Genomic DNA, 24715 nt, shown 5'->3' with positions numbered 1-24715 from the left:
CACAACTAGCCACAAAGTATTAAAGGGATACAGTGTCTGAATAACAAAGTGTATGTGTATTACAAAATACCTGAGTCTATCATCTTTTCATTCTAAAGATAATCTGGTATTACAAAAACTACAGGATTCAACAGCAGGTATGTAATTTAAAAGTATTTATTAACTTTAATGAAACAGAATATGGCTTAAAAAGTCTTCTTGGATCCCTGTTGAACTTTCTGCCTTTGTCCTAAGAAGGAAAATCAGCTCTCAAAGGAAGCTGGGAAATTTCTTTTAAAAATAGTTAGCCCAAATACAACTATTTTATAGAAAGCTAAAGGTGAAGTGACCTCTGGGCAACAGAAGTCAACCAGTGCATGGAAGTCAAACCCCTGCCTCCACATACAAATAGAGAAAACACATAAAAAGTGGCAGAGGTTATTTATCTCTATTATCAAAATTTCAAAAAATATAAATTTCTAAATAAAACATTTGCTGGGTGTAAATAGTACACCGCAAAAACCACAGCTGAAGTAATTTAAATGCATCCATCATTCAAAGTCCCAGACCTAGCTTAACCTACTAATGTATTTCTCCTGCGGCTTCGTGAGCTGATCATATACAATGCTTCCAAAAAAACCACCCCTTGGCAGGAGGAAAGATGTGTTTTTAAATCTTTGAAGTTTATGTTTTTTAAAAATATGTTTTTTTAATTTTAGTAAAGCCATCTTTCAAAAGTATATCCCAGTGTCAAGCCTGAAGAAAAAAAAATCTACCTCTGTCAAAATAATTCGCAAACTTTATTGGAGTTTTAAAAGCCTGATTACAGGTCAAAACATGCATTAAACATTTTGCTAAAATTCCAAAAACATAATTGCAGAGGGTCATTATATTCAAAGGGTCATGTCCATAATAAAAGCAGCTTAAGAGCAGCTTGGGATTTTTAAGAGTTTTAGAATGTGAAAAAGGCAAATGTTCTGTGTACCGTTCTTAAAATTCTGACATTACAGCGCAATGGTTAAAGCAAGAAACAGCTCAACTGAAGACTACAGAAAAATCCCTGTCTTCTCAGGAGGTCTACACTTGGTAATACAACACTACTCTGGAAACAGCACTTCACCAAAGGCCTGGCAATTGGCTTCTGCTTAAAACATACTTCGCCTCATAATGTTCTTCAAAGGATTAAAACATAATTGGTTCTGGCAGCACACATGGTCAGCATGATGTGCAGGGGGTTGCCAGTGGACACAGGCCCTTACATAAAGGGCTGTTTTCTTTGTTTAAAATGGAAAAAAGAGTGGGAGGTGTGGAGAACAGTGAAATGCAAAATGACTCAGAGTCATAAAACATACTTTTTGAATCAGATTATTTCAACAACCGCATATGCAAACAGAATGCTTCAAATAAGGACAGTGGCAGAGCTTCTGAATTGCTAAGGCAATTCACATATAGTTATTTCCATAAAAAAAGACAGAAGCTATAGTTATATACATCCTTCTAAATATTCAGAGAATATTGCAAGTTGAACTCCAGAGAAGTGATCGATATCAGTCTGAAAGTGATGGGGAACGGATGGATCGTGCACTGGCTGGACTGTTAGAGAAAGCAAAGGGATCCTTTTCCTTTTCTTTACTGTCATGTTTATGTTTATGCTTATGCTTATGCTTGTGTTTCTTCTTCTTCTTCTTGTGCTCATGGTGGTGGTGGTGATGGTGGTCACTATGTTTTGAGGAGTTGGATTCTTTACTAAACACAGACAGCGGAGCTGCTGAGACAGGGTGCATGTTCACCTCTCCTGAAGATTGCTCTTTACCTGAAAGAACAGATATAGGGGGTTAGTAAATGCTTAACTTGCATTGTTTTCAAGCAGAAGAAATTCTGAAATATTGGATAAAAACTATATTATCATTTAAACATACAGATAATGTTAGGATACTTGTACTGTTCACATACTCGGCTTATGTTTTTTCAGAAAAGGCTTTGAACATGCCATGAAAATTCCTGTACTACTGAGAAATTTACAGTTATTCCTTCCTCCCTCAGAAGTATAAATGGATCCCAGACAATAAGCAACTATAAAGACCTAAGAAACTACAGTAATACTAGCTTCCAGAAATGCATTTTTAAACAGAGTCAGAAGGCCACTATATCATGAATAATAAAAAGATGGCTACTTGTGAAAACTGGTATAAAGTGCTGGACTGGAATCACTGAAGTGCAGGTTTGGGATTTGAATGCCTTTTCGTTACGAGCTAAAGCTCCCTGCAACAATATACAAAACTTTTGATACTGAACAGAACTTCTCACAACCAGTTTAGCCTATTTGAAAGATTATATGCTTTTATTCCTAAATAAAAAGCAGATTCCAATAAAGGCAATCACTGTTATTAGTGTATATTTCACAAATACACTAGAACTATTTATATATTGAGTAAGTCTTGTATGTGAATCTGAGAGGAAAATGTGATCCATGACTTCTCAATTCCTGAATGACTTTCTCATTCTCTCTTTGGTTCATTTAGTATTTCATTATTTCACACAGACTGCAAAAGCTTCAATAGTATGGATAAAAGGGCAATAATCTAAGAATAACATTGTTAATGATGGGAAACGCTTGGAAGGTAGGAAGGCTGAAATTCCTTTAGGCAGAAATTGAATCAAATGACTCACATTGTAAGAACGTGCTTTAACTACTAGATCAATGTAGAAAAGCACTAACAGATTTTTGAAGGCAACTATTCCTTTTAAAATTGATTTTCTTCACAGAAGCTTTAAATGTGTGTTTGTGTTTTGGGTTTTTCTTCCCTACAGTTTTTGGTGAAAATATCCCTGTTAAATAACATGGAATTACTTGATATAATTTGTAATTATCTTTTTCTGTATATTTGAAAATGGATGCTTTTTTCCCCAGTACATCTTTTTGGTTGGCTGGTTTCAATTCTTGAAAGGCAAGAAAGATTCATTTACGGTAATCATTCCTGGAAGTCTGAAGAGCCAGCTCCCTGCAGTATGACGAACAAGCATTGAGAAAGATTTACATGCAATCTTTCTAGCCTTACCCCAAAGATTAGGAACTGATCTACTTAAGCACATACATAGGAAAGTTTTCCAACTGTAGAGCTGTGCTGATTTTTGCTTTTAAACATGGCTGGAAAAAACAAAATCTACATCTGCATGCAGTGCTTAGAAGTCAATAAAAATACAAAACATTTTTACAGTGAGAATAATTGATGACTTACTGTGGGACATGGTGGAATCCCTATTGCTTGAAGTCTTAAATAGCAAAAATTATGTCTTTCTAGAAATATGCTTGGACTCGACCACAAGATGTGAATATGGTGCAATATAAAATTCTGATGACGTTATGAAGGAGGCTGTATTAGAGAACAATAGTTTCCTATAAAGTCCTATAAGGTCCCTACTATACAAGTATTTTAAACTTCCAGTTGCCAGTGGACAGTTACTATAACTTTTCTTACACTGTTACCTGGAGCCGTTCTCAACACTGCAGACAACATACAAATGTTATATTTGATGCAAAAAGGTACAAGATTGCTTCACAATGTAACTATAAATTATATTTCTTTTAAGGAACTCCTAGATGTACCTAAATCTATCCAGCAGCCTAAGCTCTAGTCCTCTAAAGCATGCAGCTTTTAGACAAGAACATTTTCTTCAGCAGATGAAAGGATGCAAAACCAGCCATTAACCCTAAGACAGATCAGTGGAAAAGAGCGTATCTGACTCGGGTCATTAGAAAAAGAATGATTGGAGGCTGCACCCCAGAAAACCAAAGCATATGGTATTTGACACCATTAAAATAGGTTACAGGTGTTAAAGGTAACCTGTGGTAGGGACACAAACACAGCTTCTGTAACACAGAAATAAAGGTCATGGCAAAAAGCCTGAAGACCAATCAGTGTTCATCCATAAAAGATGTAGAAAAGATTATCTAAGGTATGAAACACATTCTCACATATTCCTAAGCTACAGGCACATGATACATTAAAACATTCAAGGAAAACTAAAGTCAACTTAAAAGAAAACAGAAAACCCACACACATGCCACAAACCCTTAATACTTCACAGCTCCATTAGTTCCAAATAATGGAGCTATTTTTCATGGAAACTGAACCTGTAAGTCTAGACACTACATCTGCAACAACCTCAAATCAAGGTTAAACCTCTGAGTTTTACAAACTTTAACTCGGTATAACTGGTCTAAGGACATGGGCTTAAGTCTGCAGGGATGATGGAGCAGGAATGCCAAGTGCCAGCAAAGACCAAGGACGCAATCCAACACACCTTTCTTGCTTCTGTTGTCCTACCTGGCATTTGTGCACATTTCCTGCTGTTCACTGAACTACCAGCTCTGCTAAGGCATCAGTCTGCATTATCACTTCTTTACTTATTTCAGGTGAGTTATTTTATATATATATATATATAAGAATCTATTCTTTAAAACAGTTAAACACCTCTGACTGGAGCAAATTAGGGAGCAAAGAGAGCAGTAACTTAAGCCAACACAACTGAAGGGGTGGGGATGAGCACGTAGGAACTGCAAGTCAGGAAGATCTTCAGGAAGGGGAGAAGTGGGATCCAGCTGCACCTCAAAGGCTGCTGAGGCTTAAGGAGACAGTCAACATTGGCAATACGCTACAAATAAGAAATAAAAGAGCCAGTACCTGAGAGTACACATACACTTTCTTCACAGAGGTAAATGATAGCTATAATCTGTTGGTGTTTTAAATCCAAAAATAACTATCCAGAAAATTTCCTCCTACTCCTAAAGACTGCTTTGAAATCAGGAATCAAATGTATTGATCCTGGATAATGGCTCAGACAGGATGCATGCAGACTACCACACTCAGTTCTTTTAAAATGGACAGAACTGTAAAAGCTCTATAAAAAACTTGCCAATTACCTGTGAAATTCACCGTTAAACTTCTTATTCTTCATTTTAATTTCTTTTTAACTAATACATACTTAGAGCCCATGCCAGGAAGCTGCCAAAGTAGGAAAGCAAGGCTAAGTAGGATTTGCTTTACGGGGCATTAATGCTATCCTCATATCAGCAGGGGTAGAGCAGGACTGCTGCATGGAGGCATGGAGCACTCCCTCTTCCTGCAGGGAACCCATTTCCTTCTGGCAGGGGGAGCACGACTGGAACCTGGGTTTCTCAAATCACAGAAACCCACAATAAGTGGAGGGTGAGCCCAGGAGCTTGCTTCTGAAGTGGTTGGGAGAATTCCTTGGAAGAAAATGCACTTGGATCTCCTTCTGTTTGGGATGTGGAGATTCCAATGTAATTATTGGCTTTGCAGTGTTCCAGCTAACTGGGTAGGTGTTTAAAATTAGACAGGGTAACTATCCCATGGGAAAAAGATCTGAAACTGTGCTGGGGACCAATGTGAGAGAGAAAAAATACGAAAACACGTATCTTGTAATTTAGTTTTAGAATGAAAGGAGGTTAGATCTTGATTAAGTTTTAAAGTAACACTTTCTATTGTAATAAAAGCTGCTGTCAGATAATTCCATCATCTTGCTTATCAGTTATCTAGGGTCAGTGTTTTCCTTTTAAAGAACCACAGGTACATGAACACTGAACAACAGCGGCTGGTAGTGTACCTAATTTACTCTTGCTACCGAACTTATACAATTTGGAAATACATAACTCGAGACTTTAACATGCCAACAGGCTTTCATAAGATCTTCCATATGGTTTCTCTGGTATTTATAGAATCACAGAGTAGTTAGGGCTGGAAAGGACCTTAAGATCATCAAGTTCAAACGCCCCTGCCATGGGCAGGGACACCTCACACTAAACCATGCCACCCAAGGCTCTGTCCAGCCTGGCCTTGAACACCGCCAGGGATAGAGCATTCACAACCTCCGTGGGCAACCCATTCCAGTGCCTCAGCACCCTTACAGTAAAGAATTTCTTCCTTATACCCAATCTAAACTTCCCCTGTTTAAGTTTTAACCTGTTACCCCTTGTCCTTTCACTACAGTCCCTAGTGAAGAGATCCTCTCCAGCATCCCTATAGGCCCCCTTCAGATACTGGAAGGCTGCTATGAGGTCTCCACGCAGCCTTCTCTTCTCCAGGCTGAACAGCCCCAACTTTCTCAGCCTATCTCTGATTTTGTGTGAAGAGGGCAGGACACCACAGACTTACAGTCTCTATTTCTTTGCATGTACAATCTATTTAAAACAGCTGACTTTTCCAAAGTGACACTTGTTAACAATGACCCCATGCGCACCCTGATTTATTCATGTGTCAAGACAGGGAGAAATCAACTTCACAAATCAAAGCACAGGCCAAGGCCCATGGATCCAGTGTTTCAGATGAGGACAGGCTAGTGCACCAGAACCTGACACCAGCCACCTCTGGGAAGAAGGGGACATCAATACAAGCACATGAGCAATTTGTGTCTCCCCCAGAAGCTAAAGAAAGGTTGCTAATGAGAAAAATAATGCAATTTGCTCAGCGCTGGCCAGCATTTGCTCTAAAGAGAGAACACTGGGAGATTTTAAGCTGAAAGGAGCTTAAAAATTGTTTTGACAATTACCCTGTTTTTCCTTATTTCTACTTTTGTTTTTTAGTATTACCCTGGAAACATCCAAGACACACTATTTTTTAATTTAATGCTGTGTTTATGCGTCTGTTGAACCACCAACGAAGCACATACAAAAAGTTACCAAGCATAAATAATTCCAGGCTTCCAGAGTGCAAGAGTGTCTCATCATTTGTCTGAAGAAGTAGACTTTTCAAATTATATATATATCTGAAAAAGATTTATCAATTTTCTGTCTATCAGAGTGTTCTTTGAAGGACCATATGACAAAACTTAAAGTTTGAGAGCGAGAAGTAAAGGTCTATTTAAAATAAAACCACCCAGAAGTTTTCTGAGGATGTGCTGAACAAATCAGTTAATTTGGCTTCAACATAAAAAAAAAAAAAAAAAAAAAAAAAAAATCAAACTAATTCAAATTTACAGATTCATTTGACTTCACATTTTTTAGTGTGATTTATATCCAGACAGATAATTCCCTATACCTACACCAAAGGATAGCATCTGTGAACATACTGCATATATGGGCTGGTGATTTAATCAAAATATAACTTTCAACATGTGTTTTATTAATTTCCTCAGTTGAATTTTGCTTCAAAACTATATTGCTTTGTCCTTATATTAAAATACTAGCTTAACTGTGGTGTTATTTTTATGACATATACTTTAATATTCTAGAAAATTCTAGTGTATTTCCTATTCTAGAGAAAAAAATCATTTAAATTAGTAAGTCAATCCAGAATACTCTGTGTGTTTAATGGCTTCAGGTAGTTCACATGAAAATTTAGTTGTTAGCCTTATCCATCTCCTAAGTTTAGAATCATAGAATCAACTAGGTTGGAAAAGACCTTTAAGATCATCAAGTCCAACCATTAAACCACACCTGCCATGATCACCACTAAACTGTATCACTGAGAGCCTCGTTTACACAGTTTTTGAACACTTCCAGGGACAGTGATTCCATTTGAGAGTGATCAGCTCTTTTCTCAGAGACAGGCACAGCTACACAACTAAGTTGCTTTTATTAAACCATGTAGTTAACACAATGCAGCCACACACTGATGCAATCTCATTCATGCTGTCACTATCTGCAGGGCTTATGTTTCTATTAAAGCTGCTTTCACACACTTCAAGATAAAGCACTTGAAAACAACCTTGCTTGTGAAGTGTGCAATTAACCACATACTATTTCAGTGAGGCAAAATTATCTATACAACCTCAAAACTTACGAGTCAGCAGTTTGGAAACAGTTATACTTTAGGTAATAAAGTCAACATGTGTGTATCAGATACTATCAGACACTATAGTAATATTACATGTTATTAAAGGATAGTCTAACAGAACAGTTGTGACAATTTTTCCCTCATTAAAAATAGTAGCAAAATCCAAGAAGTGTTTCTTTATGTATTTATGTACTTGTGCTGATGCTTCCTTAACCCTTCTTGGCAAGAGGCCTCTTTGGCTGAGCTCGGATGTACTGGTGCTCCTATAGCTAACTCAGGTAGCTTCACTGAGCTCCAGAGGAGTGGGCTTTTCATACAACTCATACTGAACTCCTAGTATCTACTATACACTTGAAATGCAGTGATTAGCACCACAAGCTCAGATATATTGTTGTAAACGAACTGGTTAAACATGACTGCAACAGTTTCCCTCTATACCTTACTGCAGTATGTGTTGTATCCAGTTTCAAATCATTCCAGAAACAATTCAATCCAGCTAATTCATTATTTCCTGAAACTGCAGACAGTAACTGTGATAAACAAGACCACAGTCCTATCAAGAGGTAAGAGTGTGGCCTAGACCATCAAAACCTCATGTACATCTACAGGGTAAAAAGAGTGACCTACAAGCTCAGCAGTGGAAATTTCCAGTTTGATTATCCTGGAAAACGGCAAGGGATTAATGGAATGGCCAAAGGATCTTTCTGGCCTGCGTTTGAATGCTCAGCATGTGTCTTCAAAGCTCCTGAATGTGATCAGAGAAAGGACTGCCAGTGTACAAAAAGAACACTGCTGTATGTCTTTTTTTTTTTTCTTTTGTAGAAATAAAGAAAGAATTGGACACTGCTTTGTATTAGCTATCAAACTACCAAAAATGGTTGGAAAAATTCTAACTAAATGTTTATCAGTGATGATCTGTTGAGCCCTAAAGACATATAACTTCACTGGCAGACCACAAAGGCTACAACTAGGCATTTATTTTGGAAGCAGAAAAGAACATGCCAATCAATAAACACTGACACGCAGCATAACTTTTTAGAGGTTAGCTCTGAACTGCTGTACTTTCAGATAAGTGAAATATTAAAGTAAATATAGAAGTGTTATCTTAATCAGATCTCACTGAAGTCAACAGGTCTTATAGTCTGAAATGAGAGTTTAAATCTACTGCTTATACAAAATATGATCTTGAAGTTCTTTTGATCTGAAGAGCAGCGAGCGTTACTACTATTCTTGGCAACTTAGTAGCAAAAAAATCTGTTCTCACATTAGAAATGTGAATTTGCACAGCACTAGAGGCTCTAAAACAGCTGCCATGTTCCTAGCCCTTAGGGCAGATGAATAATCAACCCAACAGCATCCTTCCAACCGTTCACAACTCTTTCTTTTAATAATGTCATGAAAAATGTTTGGAATCTCCAGAATCTCTTAACTACCAGAGTTCACAGTTCTATTATTGTAGACAGGATGCTTCAGTAGGATTTAAAAGATTTTCTATATGAACTACAAAAGCTGCTATAATTCTAGTACTGAAACCTGTAATCCTGCAAGAGCTGTAGTACAAGACTTCTTTTATTGCCCATGTAGCATGTCTCAGCCCTAACCTTTCATATCCATGAGCAGAAGCGCACAGGGAAGAAAAAAAACCAAAAATAACCTTTTCCTGGCTTTAGGGGGGGTTACATTAATTTGAACAAATCCAAATTATCAGTCAGGGTGGTGGGGAGTGTAAAAAAAAAAAAAAAGTATAAAGGAATACACAGCTACAGCAGGATTTAGACCCAAATGAACTTCCTCCTGGCAGCTGTTGTTCACAGGCTGTGTTTGGCTCATGACCTAATGCTTCATGTGACATGTAGGGACATAACCCACAGCTGTGAGAGGAAAACAGAGTATGGACTAAGAGCTTGCTGCCTTCCAAGTAAGAGCCACAGTATGGAGGCAGATACAAGACCTTACAGATTTACTAAGAAGGCACTGAGACCATTTCAGAACCTGTTGTCAATCTATTTCACAATAAGCACTCACTGAAGTGGGCCCATCCTCCGTCATCACTGCAAAAAACTCCAAGGCCCTCAGGAAACATTATCTGTGATTCCTTTGTAGAACAGAACACTCCTATGCATGAACAATTTTATTTACGTATGCTTTTATTTTTCCCCATCTGTTTCTTCTCAGAAGTATACAATTTCCTAAAGATTGCACTGTCTTTATTTACCCAGCCTGAAATTCATACATCTCTGCTTCTAAGAAAAATGCCATGAATAAGAAACAGGTGAAATTTTAGAAGCAAAGAATATCTGAAGTGGAACTGTTTCTTACTGCACAAACCAAAGAAAATGAAATTAATCTGAAGTGTTTCAAACTAATGCTTTTCAAAGGCTTATTACTGAAAATGAATTATGTGGCAAAGCCCCAGCATTTGTCTCATTTATTACCTAAGAAAGAAAATGCCTTCCCATGTGCTGAATGCCTGAATGGCAGAGGTGAGAAGGTCATTCAGCACACAAGTGAAACTCGAAGTAGCTTTTGTCTGCTGTAGGTCTACAAAAGCAGCAGTCAACTGGCCATTACTCCACTCCTCATCAGGCCTTACCCTTTCTGAACTCTAGTGCAAACTTAACATGCAAGAGCTGGAGCACAGAGCTGGCGTACAGAGGGTCCCATAAGTCCTATTTGTGAAGTATTTGGCAGAGTTTTGTTTATGACTTTATATTCCACCGAGTGTGTAAGTCCGGTAAAAAAAAATTGTTGCAAAATACCATGTAAGAGTTATAAATACTAATCCTCAGTGGATCAGCTTTGCACTCGCGTGCCCTGGATGTGTCATTCTTTGCTACAACAGAAAATCTGATGGTTGCCCATAACACTGAGGACAAACCAAGCAGCTCTGAGACATTTAAATTAAAAGTTGAGCAGAATTAGGCTCCTAAGCTCGTAACAGCAACCTATATGCAGCCTTCCCCTTTACTTTGCTGAAATGCCTGTTCTTAGGCAAAATGGTGCGAGTTTTGCTACTCTACGTATTTAACAGCAAATCCATCCTGGTGGACCTGGCTGTACAGGCACATGTCATTAACCAAAAGCCATCTGGAATCCAGAAACTAGACTTCCCTGTGTTTTATGTCCCCATATGAACTTGATTTGTTAGCTGAGCAATGACAGCAGTTACCTTTTATGAAAAAAACAACAAAACCAAAACAAAACCTCTTGGTGGCTACAGCATCTGCCAAGGAAGTAAAACTGTTAAGTCCTAGGCCCTAAGGGAGTATGAGTCTTCAGCTTCCATAACCCCAGCCAGCACCACGGCATCAGCCTCAGCAGGACACCAAGAACAGGAACATCCACCGGTGCTTCTCTTAAATAGGGCCACTAACTTGCCAGGTCCCAGGGGAAGCAGATGAGGTCACCTGTCAGATCAGCTCAGGATCTACAGCACTCAAAACTTAACCAATGTGCCAGATCCTGCTGCTAAGATCTACTTGTATTTTAGATTAGGCAACCACTGGATAAAAACAGAAAAACAAACAAGAGGGTAATTACTATGAATCCTACTTCTAAGGCCAAACACTTCTACACACTGCAGTACTGCAACCTTAAAATCTTGTTTTGGATGCTGTTGTGGTTTAACCCCAGCCATCAACTGTGTCCCACACAGCTGCTCACTCATTCACCCCACAATGGGATGAGGAAGAGAATCAGAAGGGTAACAGTGAGAAAACTCACAGGCTGAGATTAAGACAGTTTAATTAGGAAAACAAAAGCTGTGCACTCAAGCAAAGCAAAAGAAGAAATTCATTCACTTCCCATGGGCAGGCAGGTGTTCAGCCACCTCCAGGAAAACAGGACACCATCATGCGTTAATGGTTGCTTGGGAAGACAAATGCCATCAATCCAAATGTCCCCCCCTCCACTCTTCCCCTAGCTGTATATGCTGAACATTACATATGGTATGGAATATCCCTTGCGTCAGTTGGGGTCAGCTGTCCCGGCTGTGTCCCCTCCCAACAACTTGTGCACCCTCAATCTACTGATGGTGGGGCAGAATAAGAAGCAGAAAAGGTCTTGACTCTAAGCACTATTCAGCAGTAACTAAAAGATCCCTGGTGTTATCACACTGTGTTCAGCACAAGTTGAAAACACAGCCTAGTACTAGCTACTGTGAAGAAAATTAACTCTATCCCAGCCAAAAGCAGCACAGCTGAGTACCGAAGGTCTCAAAAATGCTAGTTACATGGTCACAATACCTCAGCTTAGTGCCACTGGCACATTCTGGACCTAAACTTAAGAAATGTGGTTAAAATGTTTTGAGAAAATGGGACTATCCGCTGAATTTCTTTGCTACTGGCAGGTAAGAACGTGCATGTTCATCAGTGAAGTTCAGCATGCATTAAGGTTTCTAAAAAACACTGTTCTTTGAGAAATGATTTTGTAAAGTATTTTATTAAAAAAGATACTTAGAGAAGTAGTAAAAGTGCTTGAAATTAAACCATTTTACTCATAGATGCAATCTTTTCAACTTTGAAAAGCCCTTCTAAGCACCTTTGAGGCCTGCATGTTTTTCAAATATTGAAGTTGTTATAAATCACTTTGTGATTCTGAGTAGAGATTTTTTTTTACCTTAACGATCTTGCTATTTTTTTTAAAGTTAATTTTCAAAATTATTTTTTTTCTAAGTAACAACTACAGCAAAGTAAGTTTGACCCAATTGCTTATGGGGTTCTATTTCAGCTTTATGTAGTTTTATTCTTTCCTGAGCTCTTCACTTTTATAAGCATGATACATACTTGTCTTACTTAGACAATGAAAATACATATGTATACAGTTATCTATAAATATACTGGAAGCTACAAAAATGTGCTTATGCACCCTTTACCCCTGGAAATCAGTTAACGTCTAACACTTACCAACACTTTATGTTTGGGAATAAACAGTAGTAAAAAAAACCCCATACGTGACTGAAATAGTTGGAAAAGTCATACTATCATTTTGGCAATAAATTTACTCATACCTGGTGTGGATGGTCTCTCCAACATATTCAAATGATGGTAAATAAAGGCTTGACTGTCATGAACTGTGTCCATATCAATTTCCTCCTCATCTTGAGAGTTTGAGAACTAAGATATCAGGAAACAAAAAATACGCAGATGCTAATAACTTGTAAGAATATCACTAAATAGAACTTAAAATACTCTATTTTTGTGGTAAACTGGGGGTGAGAGGGAAAGGAAGTGATATCTACCACTGCGAAGGAATAAAAATTCAGTGAAATTAAAAAGGGTCAGTGTGTTTTCTTCATTCTAATTTACCATGAAGCTGTGCGAACAGGAGCATTAACTGTCAATTTTAGTTCTTTTCAGCCAATAAAGAATCTGATGGAAAACGATTTTTGCAAAGTAAGTGTAACAACTACTGCACACATACACACAACGTGTCTTTTGTTTGAACACAGCTTTAAGGGAAGTCAGCAGAATCCACTGCTGTTATTCTGAATATCCTACATATTGTGCAAGTTGAATTTCCATTTCTTACTCTGATTTTGAGTTTGACTTTACTGTCTTCATTCTTCTCTAGTATTTGCCCTGGCTCCAATGGAGACCCGAGTGGCATATCAGCCTTCCTCTTCACCCCCTGCTGATGACCAGAAATGCTGGATGCTGTTTCCTTAATAAGATGATCATCCTCCTGAAGCAGCATTAAAAGACCAAAATTAGAAGATAGCAAGAGCCATGTTTCAGCCTAAAAGAGACCTGATAGCTGAAAACACTTCTGGGTGAAGTGGGTGATTTGAACAAAGTTTTCCCTGTAGTTCTGGCAAAAAGTATTTTCTAAAACCCTGCATGGATTTGTGCCAACCTCTCCTACAAACATAGTTTCTCTTTACTTCTATCCCTTCTCCTTCTGCATATCTACCATTGGCATCTTTTCTGTTCCTTCTCACAATCATGGTACTGTTGGTGTGCAACATTTGCTGCCTGTGAATAGCCTTTCTATAAATCTGTGCCTTGCAGACTCTCCTCAGTCCAATCATAGCTGAAAAACTGTGATAGCCTCTGATTTACACATGGGATTTAGCTAAATCTTCTTTTAGTTAGCTTTAAAAGCTAAGGCTTACTTTCTTGAATACAAATCATAACAAGCACTTATAACTTGGGTTTGGTTTTTTTTTGATTTCACAACAATATTATTAAAAAGTTAAACTGTTTTGTAAATTACTGCCTAGACTGTCCACAGAAACAGGGTCAAAGGAATATAAAAATAGCAGGAGAGTCTACTAAGTTCCACATACAGTCAGTAAAACAGGAGATAGGTGCTACAACATGCCCAATACACAAAATATAGAAGGAAAAATACCACAGAAGCAAACATAATTAAGAGCCCACTAAAAACCAGATAAAAGCTGTATCATAGACTCTCAAAAGCATAAGCTGCTCCACTGAACTGCTCCTTCCTCTATCCTTCAAAGGACATACAAAAGTCTCACAGATTTGCCCTGAACAATTATAAGTCAATTTTATAAAATTAGTGACTTTTACCATCTTCAGCAAATTCAGTGTCACAAGTCTACCAGTACTTATTTTAACATGTTTATGCTCTCGGCAGATAGAGTCTACTTTAAAGAATCTAAATGTTAATCTGATGTATTCTATCACATTAATTAATTTTCCTTCAATTATGTATTTCCCTTTTTTTAACCCTGCTGTTTAATCCAACACACAACTGTTGTGAATCACTTCTGGATAAACTTTGTCTATGTGAGAGGCAATCTTTGGTTTATGCTTCTAGTTCGATTTTTTTAACAAGGAAAATCAGTTCCCTGAATTCTGAGGGAGTTATATGGAAAATGGTAACCTTAAAGTAAGGGGTAGGAGAATGGAGATAAGGCATAAGAAAAGATACAAGGAATGAAGTATGAATTGAGGCTTATATTTCACACTAGCGTACTGCTACTAAAAGCAGCCTCCTCCTCTTCCTCACAGATTTCTGTCCGGGGCTGCCACAAGTTATTTGTCTAACTACATGATGAACTGGGCCAAGAAACTGAACCAGCAGGAACTGTCTGTTCATAAAAAAAGATATTTTTCAACTAGATCCTGCCCTGATCCAGCTCACTATGCAGCAACACTCTGCTATCACAAAGGAGGGTAGTATAGGAAGAAGAAGACTTACAACTAAATTTTTTTTTATTAAGATTGGCTGCAAAAAAATTTGGATGCTCGCTGAACCAAAGCCTAAAAATCTGCCAACAAAATGTCTACTGCTAGTTAATTCTGATGTTTATTAGTAGCAAATTGGGACTTATTATAAATTGTGTAAATATGTAGGATAGCTCTAATGATGTTTGACTCCATTATCATTTTCTCCCCCTTCTGGAATTGGCCTGCAAGCTACTGTGATAACTTCTGAATATAAACGATACAGAAATCAACCATGTGACTGAACGTAATAGTAAACCATCCCATTCAGAAGGGGGGAAAGAGTTTCAAACATGCTGACCACATGTTCACATTCTCTTTCAGGATTTACTCAGAAGCAGTTTCAATCAAATGTAGCTCTTGAATCTCATTATTTCCACGTCTGTTGAGTTTTTCCCCGCATGATTAAATCTGTCCAACAAAAAGACTTGGTCTTGCAGCAGTGGCAGTTATTCATAAGAAAGGTAAGAATTGAATAAGCTCCTAACATCTATTTTTTAACTATGCAATGGATTCTGTGTTAGGACTGAAGTCTCCACAATCAGAAAGGTATGAACCTTAATGTATATGATTTTTCAGAAGTTGTTACAAATCCTTCAGAGCATGGTACTAAATAGTCCGATTTATGTGTTCACTGAAGATGTGGTAAAGTTCCAACTTTCACATTTCTTAATGTTGTTTAAAAAGAGATATATCTATTTTAAGATGTAACAAATTTTTTGATAAAAGGGTTTGTTTTGGAAAATTGCATAACTTGCCCTTAAGCAATATTCTTAGTCTAATAAAAAAGTTTTCATCACAGCATCAAACATTTCTGTGAATCGCTTCATGTCTCACAAGCAATATAGAAAAAGTTAAGTTTTATAAAGAACTGAAATAATGAGACTAGAAAAAAAACAAGTAAAAGCTTGCATACGCTATGCAAAACAGTTAAAATGCTATGGTATATGCCAGCTTTTCAAGTGGAAGGAATAAACAGTAACAAGGTATAAAGATAGCTTAGCTAAAGCATGAGAAGCTTGAACACAATACAAAATTAAACCAGCAAGCAAGACAAGGACTCGGAGTCAGCTGAATGGGATGTATGCAGATAGTTTGTGCTTACAGTGTTCTGAAATCCTATTGACTGTCCGTGATTGTTAGTACTATTCACAGGTTCCTGATTATTTACAACTGATTCAGGGATAATCGTTGGATTAAGTACAGCTTTCTTTTCTTTCAGATTAAGAACAAGACCAAGCTCTGGTAATGGTAAACAAGAAGGTCTACTGAGGCCAAAGAGTGTGAAATAGAGATCCACAGCACCACATCGTAATCTCCAGTCATGTGAAGTTCCTAAAATCCAAAAGAGATTATTGTTAATACAGAGACAGTATCTTCTCCTCTCCCCTAAATAAAGCAGTTTAAGTGACCTGGATCCACCAGAGTATGACATTTTCTGTACTTAAGATACACTTCCCTCAATATTCCTGCCTCTTATTGACTCAAATTCAGCTGCCACAACCTGTTTAAAAGAAAGGCTCTAAGTTGTTTGGGTTGTAAGCTAAACACGTTTGCAGAACAAGAGTGGAAAACTAAGCGCTACGCTAACATAATGAAAACTACAACGAAAATACCACATGAATTTTTCACTTGAAGTTTTACTATTGGGCAATTAAATAGAATATTTTGTTACCAAAATGGCTTCCAGCATCAATGGATTTGGGCACACTTGCTTGCGTATTCCATGAAATATAGTAGTAGCCTTAAGTATGACCTTCTGGAAACTACACTGATAATACAAACCAGCAATGCATAAACATGCTTTCTGACGTCACTACTATGTCATGCACTTCACTGGGTACTCAATAGTTTAATGTGGATTCATACTGGAGACACGGATTCTTACTGCACAAAGCAATGCTTCACTGATTTTTTCACTGTAAACTGTGTACTGCTTTTGTTATCTTCATACACAAATGGTCAAAGCACGTTTGGCACCAATCACAACACAAAGACATCTTACATCTGGTGCAACGCTGCAAATACAGTGATTCTGGTGTGAACTCAGCCCAGCTCTTGACTGATTGAAAGTTTATTGAACATATTGTTCCACAGCAGGAACAGAACTCTATCTAGTAAACAAGACACAGATGTGCCAATGCCATGTTAATGTGGCTGTGCAAGACTTAGCATAAAATAAAATTACAAGGTCTACCTCTGTAAATACTAAGTTTCATGGGGCTAAGTAGTGTTTTGAGTGAGCTTAGCTGTATGTACACTTAACTCAGTTAAAAGTGAAAGCAACATGAATATTGATCTGGACATTTCTAACATTAAAATACTCTCTAGAGAATGACATATTCACAAATATTAATTTAAAAACTATTCTAATATTTCAACAACAAATAATTGACTCAACTTCTTAAACCAGTACATCTTTGAATGATAAGATAAATTCCCACTCAGTATCTCTCTCCTAAGCTTAAATAAAATTGGTTGCAGACTTGCCCTGCGATCTTGGGAACTTGTGAGCCTTATCCACATAATGCAGATTAACACAGAAGGAAAAAGAAAAAAAGATTATATATATCAAGCAGTCTGCTTTCCATTCCATATGCTTATGTTAAATGAAAGCAACTCGTGATTGTAGGATTGTGCAGCTTTAAACCTGGCTACTAACTTGTCTCACATTAGCAAACATTTTTTCAAGGTACCCTGGAATGCTACAGTTAGCCCTTACAGAAAATAAATTGAAACATTATGTCATCTTAATGCACAGAAATTTAAGTACTTAAAGCCCCATGAATCATAATAAGAATGTATACCCTATTTGTTACTTGCAAAAAGAGGTAATGGTTGTAAGAAACACTACACACACTCTTCTCTCAAGAAGAAGGAAAAATAAACTCTGATGGGAACACCAAAATTGTTTATTTTCTGTGCCTGACACTTGGCAAATCCTATGAAACTGAACTACTGGTGGTAGTTTCCCCATTTCAACCCCTGGAGTGTATCTGTAAACTTTTGAACACTAAAAATAATGGTACGTGGAGAACAGACAGCCTCCAATGACCTAAAAAAGCTATATAAACATTTATATGTAATCCATGTAGTAATGTGCCAGATGTTAAAGGGCAGTTTGTCAGTACTGGATAAAACTGCTTTAGTAATGAAAAACAGGTCAATGGTAAAGATGCAAGCCCTTCTCTCATTAGGATCTTTCCTAATCACACAAAGCAAATTGAGCCTTGAATTTATAACATACTTCTAAAAATCTCGTTTAAATTATCTATACAAATGTTATCCTCTCATATTCTGAGTTTAGTAAAAGAGGACAAAGACAGACTATCTAATCTAAAGCAAATTATAAAGCAAAAGGTAGTACAGATGCCACCATTTGAGGAAACATTTGCTTTGAACACCTGGGTCAAAGAAACATTCTATGCCAAAGTACATCAAAGCATACTACAGTAGTAGACAAAAGAATGAAAATCAAGGTTTGGTACCCCATGTCACTGAGACAGTTCTGGAGGTACCTATATGACAATGAACCTCTGAGACTGAATTTTCAATTTTAACTATTGAAACTAAGAGAGCTCTTAGCATATTCTGAAGCAAGTCTTTAATGCTTATTTCGAAAAACCTTACAACAAAAAGGCAACAAAACAACCAACCAAGAAATAAAAACCAACCTGAATTCATCAGTTTCCAAAGCTGATCTACCAAAGCTTCATTACATAAAGGGGACTCCATGTTCTTGGTAAAAGGTGGATTCTTAGTCAGCATATCCAGAATCTTATGCCTGAAAGAAAAACATCTTTATCCAAATGAGTACACTAAGAATACAAAGTCTGTTCAGTCTGCCATGTTCTTACAAGCTTATCCAACACAGGACCCTTATTCAGTACAGGATTTCTTCAAAAATTTTAACCAATGTTTTATGCTTGTAGCTCTTCCTTCTGTCCACAATATATATAGACTCAGATTTACTCATAAGCAAATAATAAAATTTAAAGATAAAAACCAAGGTGCAAAGCAGCAGGACTTATTAGACATTATTTTTAACAGTTAGGTACCAAACTGTAGCCTACATTATGCTCTTCTCTTTAGTAACAATTTTTTTGCACACTGACTTTATGATTACAAAGAAGGAGCAAGTCTGGCAAATAAACCCTTTACATACTGACACCAAAAAATTTTTAAACAACTTTATGCAAAACATCAGGACCAAATCCAGTGACTTGCACATTTTTCTGGAAAGGAACACTCTCATCTCTGAAGTTACGCTGGTGTATAGAGATTCTACACTTACATGCTTGCTTACAGTATTTACACACTGAAATTAAAGTAGATACATTTTTCCCTTTCCCCACTTTTTCTTTAAATTTGGCCTTGAAAACATTTTATGAATGAGAATAATTATTTGTTCCATTACTTCTTATTTTCAGTATGCTCCCTTTATAGCCAAGCTTTCACTTTGCTGTTTTATGATTTGGAACAAGAAAAATATTATAGATATATTTCTTCTTTCTTTCTTTTGAAGAAGGCTTACACATTGCACTCAATCCAAATTTAAACTCCTCTTCAAAAAGATACAAATAAAATTAAATCTCCTTCCTAGACTAAAGCTAAACCTCCTCTAATGAGTGCAAATGTACTTACTTTCATTAAAAATGACAGAAATAAAATATAGAACAATCTTGCAGCTATGATCTTTGCAAAAAATCACCTATACAGAGAGAGTAAAAGTAATACTATTTATCTTTGAAACTCAGTATTTTAATGGTGGCCATAAGAAGAAAGTGTCAGGGGAAAAACAATTATCATGAACGCCTATGTTCAAAGGTTTATAATCAATGTGCTAAAATATCTGCTGAATGGTGAAAACAAAGCTGGAACAAGCAATCCTACAAATTACATCATATTTTCACACGTTATCCTTTCACCCCATCTACAGTCTAACAATTGCTTTACACTTTTTGCTGGCAAAACACTGTGTGCACGATACCTCAACCTTTGTCTTTTCTAAGTATTACAAAGTCTTTTTGCTACATGCAGCATCAGATCTATTTATGATCAGGAAGCAACCTCTAACTTCAGACTTACACCACAGGGGCTGAACATAAAGAAGAGTAATATAATGGAGAATAAGAAAAGAGTACATTAGTTTCTGAGGTGTGAACTGTTGAAACATCAAAACATGTTTCAATTTATATAACAAGAAGAAAAAACTGGTTTGTGAAGAAGCATTAATCAGCTCAGCATCGGATCTGTTCTAGTGATTCCAGGCCAAGAATTTACTAGCAGTTCCCAGCGTTGTTAAATACTGGCTCTTTATTAACTCACTAACCTTATGTAGGGTACAGGATCATTCTGAACCATAGTAAGTAACCACTGTAGTTCTTCATAGCTCCTATCAACTGCAAAGAAAAAGAAAATAAAATGCCTATAAATATGCATAAACTGGAAGGATTTTGATCAAGACAATCACAAGTTCCTGAATTTGAACACAAACAACTTGAATCACTGCAACTGAAGAGGAATTTCATTAATTATATTGCGAACTCAATTAAAAAGTAGTTTATACGGAAACAGAAACATGCACAAAACCCCTTCATGCCTCAGTTGTTTGACAACCACCAACGTGACTATCAGCAGGTAACTGCCGCTCGTGAGTGTTGACTGAGATCACAGAGTAAATTATCATCTTGATACTGTGTGCTTCCTAAAATGAACACATCCACATATCATTTCAACTAGCAAAACCATCCTATTTTCCATAGGTAATAGAGAACCTAAAATTCTCATGCGTAGGAATCTGCGAAAGATTATTATCTATAAATAGAACAGAAAGAGGACAACTAGAGGGCTTACACAAAACTGAAGCAAACTCCTCTCAGTAGCCTTCCTTAGTTTTTTAAATCAGTATACTTTGCAATTCAAATGGGTTTTGAAACCTACCAGCACATGCTTCTAGAAAATTGCTGCCTGTCACTGTTAGAAACAAAATCATCTTGTTTAAAATTTAAATTAGATTAAAAAATTCCTTTGATTATCCAAGTACCACTGCCAAACAGGAACCAACACAGGCTGTCAGCAACACCAATTACACAAACCCTGTTCAGATGCAGAAATGTATTAGCTCACGTTCTGCACCACTTAGACCACAGCTACCCCATTCTAGATGATGCCATGATCTCAGATTTGACTTAAAAATCAAAGAAATTTTTGAGAAGTTATGCCTAGGACATAAATTTAAGGGATTAGTGACTGCCTGTGCTCAAGTCCATACAGTGCCGGTTTTACTGGCAGCTCCCTTCTTTTGGATAAAAGGCAGCTAGAATACGGCATATAAAAGTTGTTTTGCGTGCAAGAAAAATATTATTGTATATCGTATATAGTAGTATGATTCACAATCATAAGCAAGCTGTGATTATTTTGACTGCTAACAAAAGGGATTTTGAAATGTTTTTTGATTAGAAAATGAAATTTTTAAGCTGACAGTATTGGATGACAGAACCAAGAAACACCATACTTGTGGTTAAGGGAAAGGGGGAAGTCTTTGGTTTTTAAAGTTATTTGTGCTTGAAATAAAGTAAGTCTCTCCTGCTATTTGCCTTATAGTGTAAATGAGGCCTGAGAGACTTCCAAAGCTTTGCTATTAATACAGTTAACCTGCTCTTCAAGTTTATGAAGCAACTACAAAACATTTTGGGGAGCAATGACAAATTAAACATGACCTTGGGCAAAACCAATCTTATTAGCCAGAAGAATCACAGAATCATACAACAGCCCAGGCTTGAAGGGACCTCAACAGATCATCTAGTCCAACCTTTCACAGGAAAGGGATAAGATTATCAAGCACTTTGTCCAACCGCATCTTGAAAACCTCCAGGGATGGAGACTGCATCACGTCCCTGGGGAGGTTGTGCCACTGTGTGATTGTTCTCACAAAAAATTTCTTTCTTGTATCAACATGAAACCTTTCCTGGTGCAACTTTTACCTGTTGCACCTTATCCTCTCCATGTGGCTCCTTGGGAAGATTAAGCCTCCATCCTCTGTAGCTGCCCTTTAAGAACTGGAGTATTGTGGGGAGTTCCCCATAAGCCTTCTATTCTCTAGGGATAAAACACCTTCAAAGCCTTCCCTCACAGGGCAGGTCCTCCAGCCCTCTCATCACCTTTGTGGCCCTCCTTTGGACTGTTCCAGTATGCCCACATCTTCCTTGAATTGTGGTGGCCAGAACAGGACACAGTACTCCAGGTGCAATCTGACAAACAGGTGAGGAGAGCGGGATGATCACATCTCTATCTCTGCCAGTAATGCCTCTGTGGCTGCAGCCCAAGATCCAGTTTGCCTTCGTTGTTGCAGTGTGCACTGGTGGCTCATGGTCAGCTGGTTGTCCACCAGGACTCACAGGTCTCCTTCAACGTTGCTGCTCCCCAGCCACACAAATCCCAGCCTGTGCTGGGCTCTTTGGTTCTGCTGTCCCAGGTGCAGCACCTTGTGCTTGTCTTTGCTCTTCATACAGTTCTTGCTTGCCCACTCTTCCAGCTTGTCTGGGTCCCTCTATAAGATGGCTCTCCCTCCTGACGTGTCCACCTCATCAACCAGTTCAGTGCCCTCAACAAGCTTGGTGAGGCTGCTTTCAATGCCATTGTCCAGATCATTTATGAAGATGTTCCCTTGGGGACCCCACTTGTGACAGGCTGCCAGCCTGAGCAAAGACTATTTATCGCCATCCTCTGAGCGCAGCCCATGACCCAATTTCCTACCCAGCTCACAGACCACCCATCCTGTCTTTGTCTTGCCAGTTTGTCTAGGAGAAGACTATGGGAAAAGAAAGATGTGTGGATTTTCATACTTCTGGTAGACATAAAAAGAAGTGATTGCTTTCTGAAGTAAAAAACCTCTTGGCGTTTTTCAGATTACAAGAGATGGTACATCAATTCTCACTTACCGCAAAACATCTGAGACCCTAAACATTCATGACACTTTGGAAACAGTTTGTTGTTACCTCTTCTAAACATGCAACTACTTTGTTGTATACATATAGCTACTAATAGTCGTACAACTTTCAGAAGTGAACTTTAAAAAGTTAATAAGCCCTGTTCACTTCGAGCCAGTTTAGATCAACTGTCCAAGTCCTTATATGCTGCCTCAAGCATTTTACAGTTACCATGTCTCAAAAAAAAGACTTACTATTAAAGGCAAAGAAAACAACTTACTCAGTTCCATGGAGAAATTATTTAATTTGAAGTAACTTAAAAAAAGGGCAGTGCTATTCCTACCCTTAGAGCTGATAGAAAAACATGGGAGTTCCACAGTGCCCCAGAAAATACAGACTTTCCTTTTTATGGAAATTACAAAATCTGTCAGCTTCCTTTACAAGAACTGCTAAAACGCCAGCTTTGGCACAAGCAAGAGGCATTTGATAGCTGCTGGTTTACAGCCAGTACGAACTGGAAACCAGGTAGCCAGAAACAATGAGAATCAGACCTCTTGGCAATAGACAGCAAATCATTTCTCCTTCCAAAGGCAGGTTTAGGCTCAGTGAGACAAGCGCTTCTATATGGGTAGCTGAAGAAGTCAGTCAGCACACTAAGCTTCCAGATTTATCCCTCCATTGAAGACTTGCAGTCTAACAGCAGAAGCTCATGTGGTTAGTATTGGAAGGTTGTACCTGAGAAATGATATAATGACCAGTTAGCCAGTAGGCTGTGCTGTGAACTATTGTGACTTTACAGCAGATAGATATTTGCATCTGATACCTCTGCATCAGAGAAAAAAAGCCTTTGGCAAGGGGGCAGGTCAGGTACAGTAATACACTAATCCATCATTTCCAGATCTCACAGTGAGCTCAGTCAGAAATTATGTTCAACTTAATCACTGATTTCTTCAAATAATCTTTCTACTACTTTTTACCATTCAAATTTTACTTTCCTTTAGACTATTTTAAGCAATTTATCCAATCTTGCTTATACAGCAACTCATTTGATCAGCTGTTTTAAAGCTGCACTGTATTACTTTGCAGTACAAACACTTTCTTATCCAAGTTAATTATTAAATATAAACACCATCCATGAAAGGTCAAGAATTTAATGAGAAAACATTATTTCTATCACTTTTTCTTTCAAAAAGGCGGGATGAATTAGTGAGGAGATTATTCTAAGTGAAGCAAGCTGATGAGTAAGCTTTCCATTCTCCAGCAATCTTTCCACTAACACTCTGTGAAGGGAGGAACAATGCAAGTAGCCTAACAGAGGCAGAGATGCACAGCACCAGCAGAGTTCTGAATGCTAGCTGGGTATCATTCACAGAGTCACCAAACAGTGTATGTGCAGTGGGTTATGGGTACAGAATGTGTGGTGAATTACAAGACTGATGATTGAGCCTGAGACTGACACTCAGTGCACAGCCTCCCTTGAGGTTAGTAGTTTTTTGGTATGACAGTCTGGATTCAACCTGTAAGCATATGCCTCAATGCCAGATGCATTCACTCAAAGACTACAACTGCCTTAACACCTCCCACTGCCTATCTAGTTTGAGAAGTCTTTGGACAGAATGACAGCATTAAGATCAAAGTAATAAACCCCTCAAAAAAAAAAAAAAAGAGAAAACAGTTACTAATGCAAAAAGCAAAAGAAACGTTCCATTGCCCTGAAAATAAAATCATTATATAGTTTTTAACTGCCACCAGCAAATCTGGCAGGATTGAATCTGAACTTCAAATGGCATTTAAGAAAACTACCCAGTCCTTTTTC

General features: G+C 37.7%; 1 protein-coding gene across 4 annotated transcripts in view; it reads right to left on the bottom strand.

Moving 5' to 3' along the window:
* Positions 1-760: 760 nt before the first annotated feature.
* The window catches only part of TAF2 (TATA-box binding protein associated factor 2), a 63391-nt gene continuing 39436 nt past the window's right edge, over positions 761-24715 (bottom strand). For 3 of the 4 annotated variants that reach the window (XM_057415236.1, XM_057415235.1, XM_057415238.1), the window contains 6 exons: positions 20301-20370; positions 18643-18752; positions 16074-16303; positions 13305-13457; positions 12784-12889; positions 761-1792 (listed from right to left, as the gene is read on the bottom strand). In XM_057415236.1, the coding sequence (XP_057271219.1) occupies positions 1527-1792; positions 12784-12889; positions 13305-13457; positions 16074-16303; positions 18643-18752; positions 20301-20370 (935 nt within the window). In that variant the 3' untranslated portion in view covers positions 761-1526. The remainder of the gene's footprint in view (positions 1793-12783; positions 12890-13304; positions 13458-16073; positions 16304-18642; positions 18753-20300; positions 20371-24715) is intronic. The other variant, XM_057415237.1, reaches the window with a different exon arrangement.

This window comes from Pezoporus wallicus, unplaced genomic scaffold, assembly GCF_028554395.1.
Source record: "Pezoporus wallicus isolate ANWC-B61680 ecotype Strahan unplaced genomic scaffold, APGP_CSIRO_Pwel_v1 contig_3812, whole genome shotgun sequence".
Taxonomy (NCBI): domain Eukaryota; kingdom Metazoa; phylum Chordata; class Aves; order Psittaciformes; family Psittacidae; genus Pezoporus; species Pezoporus wallicus.
Note: the sequence above shows the minus strand (reverse complement) of the source record. Positions and strands in the feature narration are given on the sequence as shown.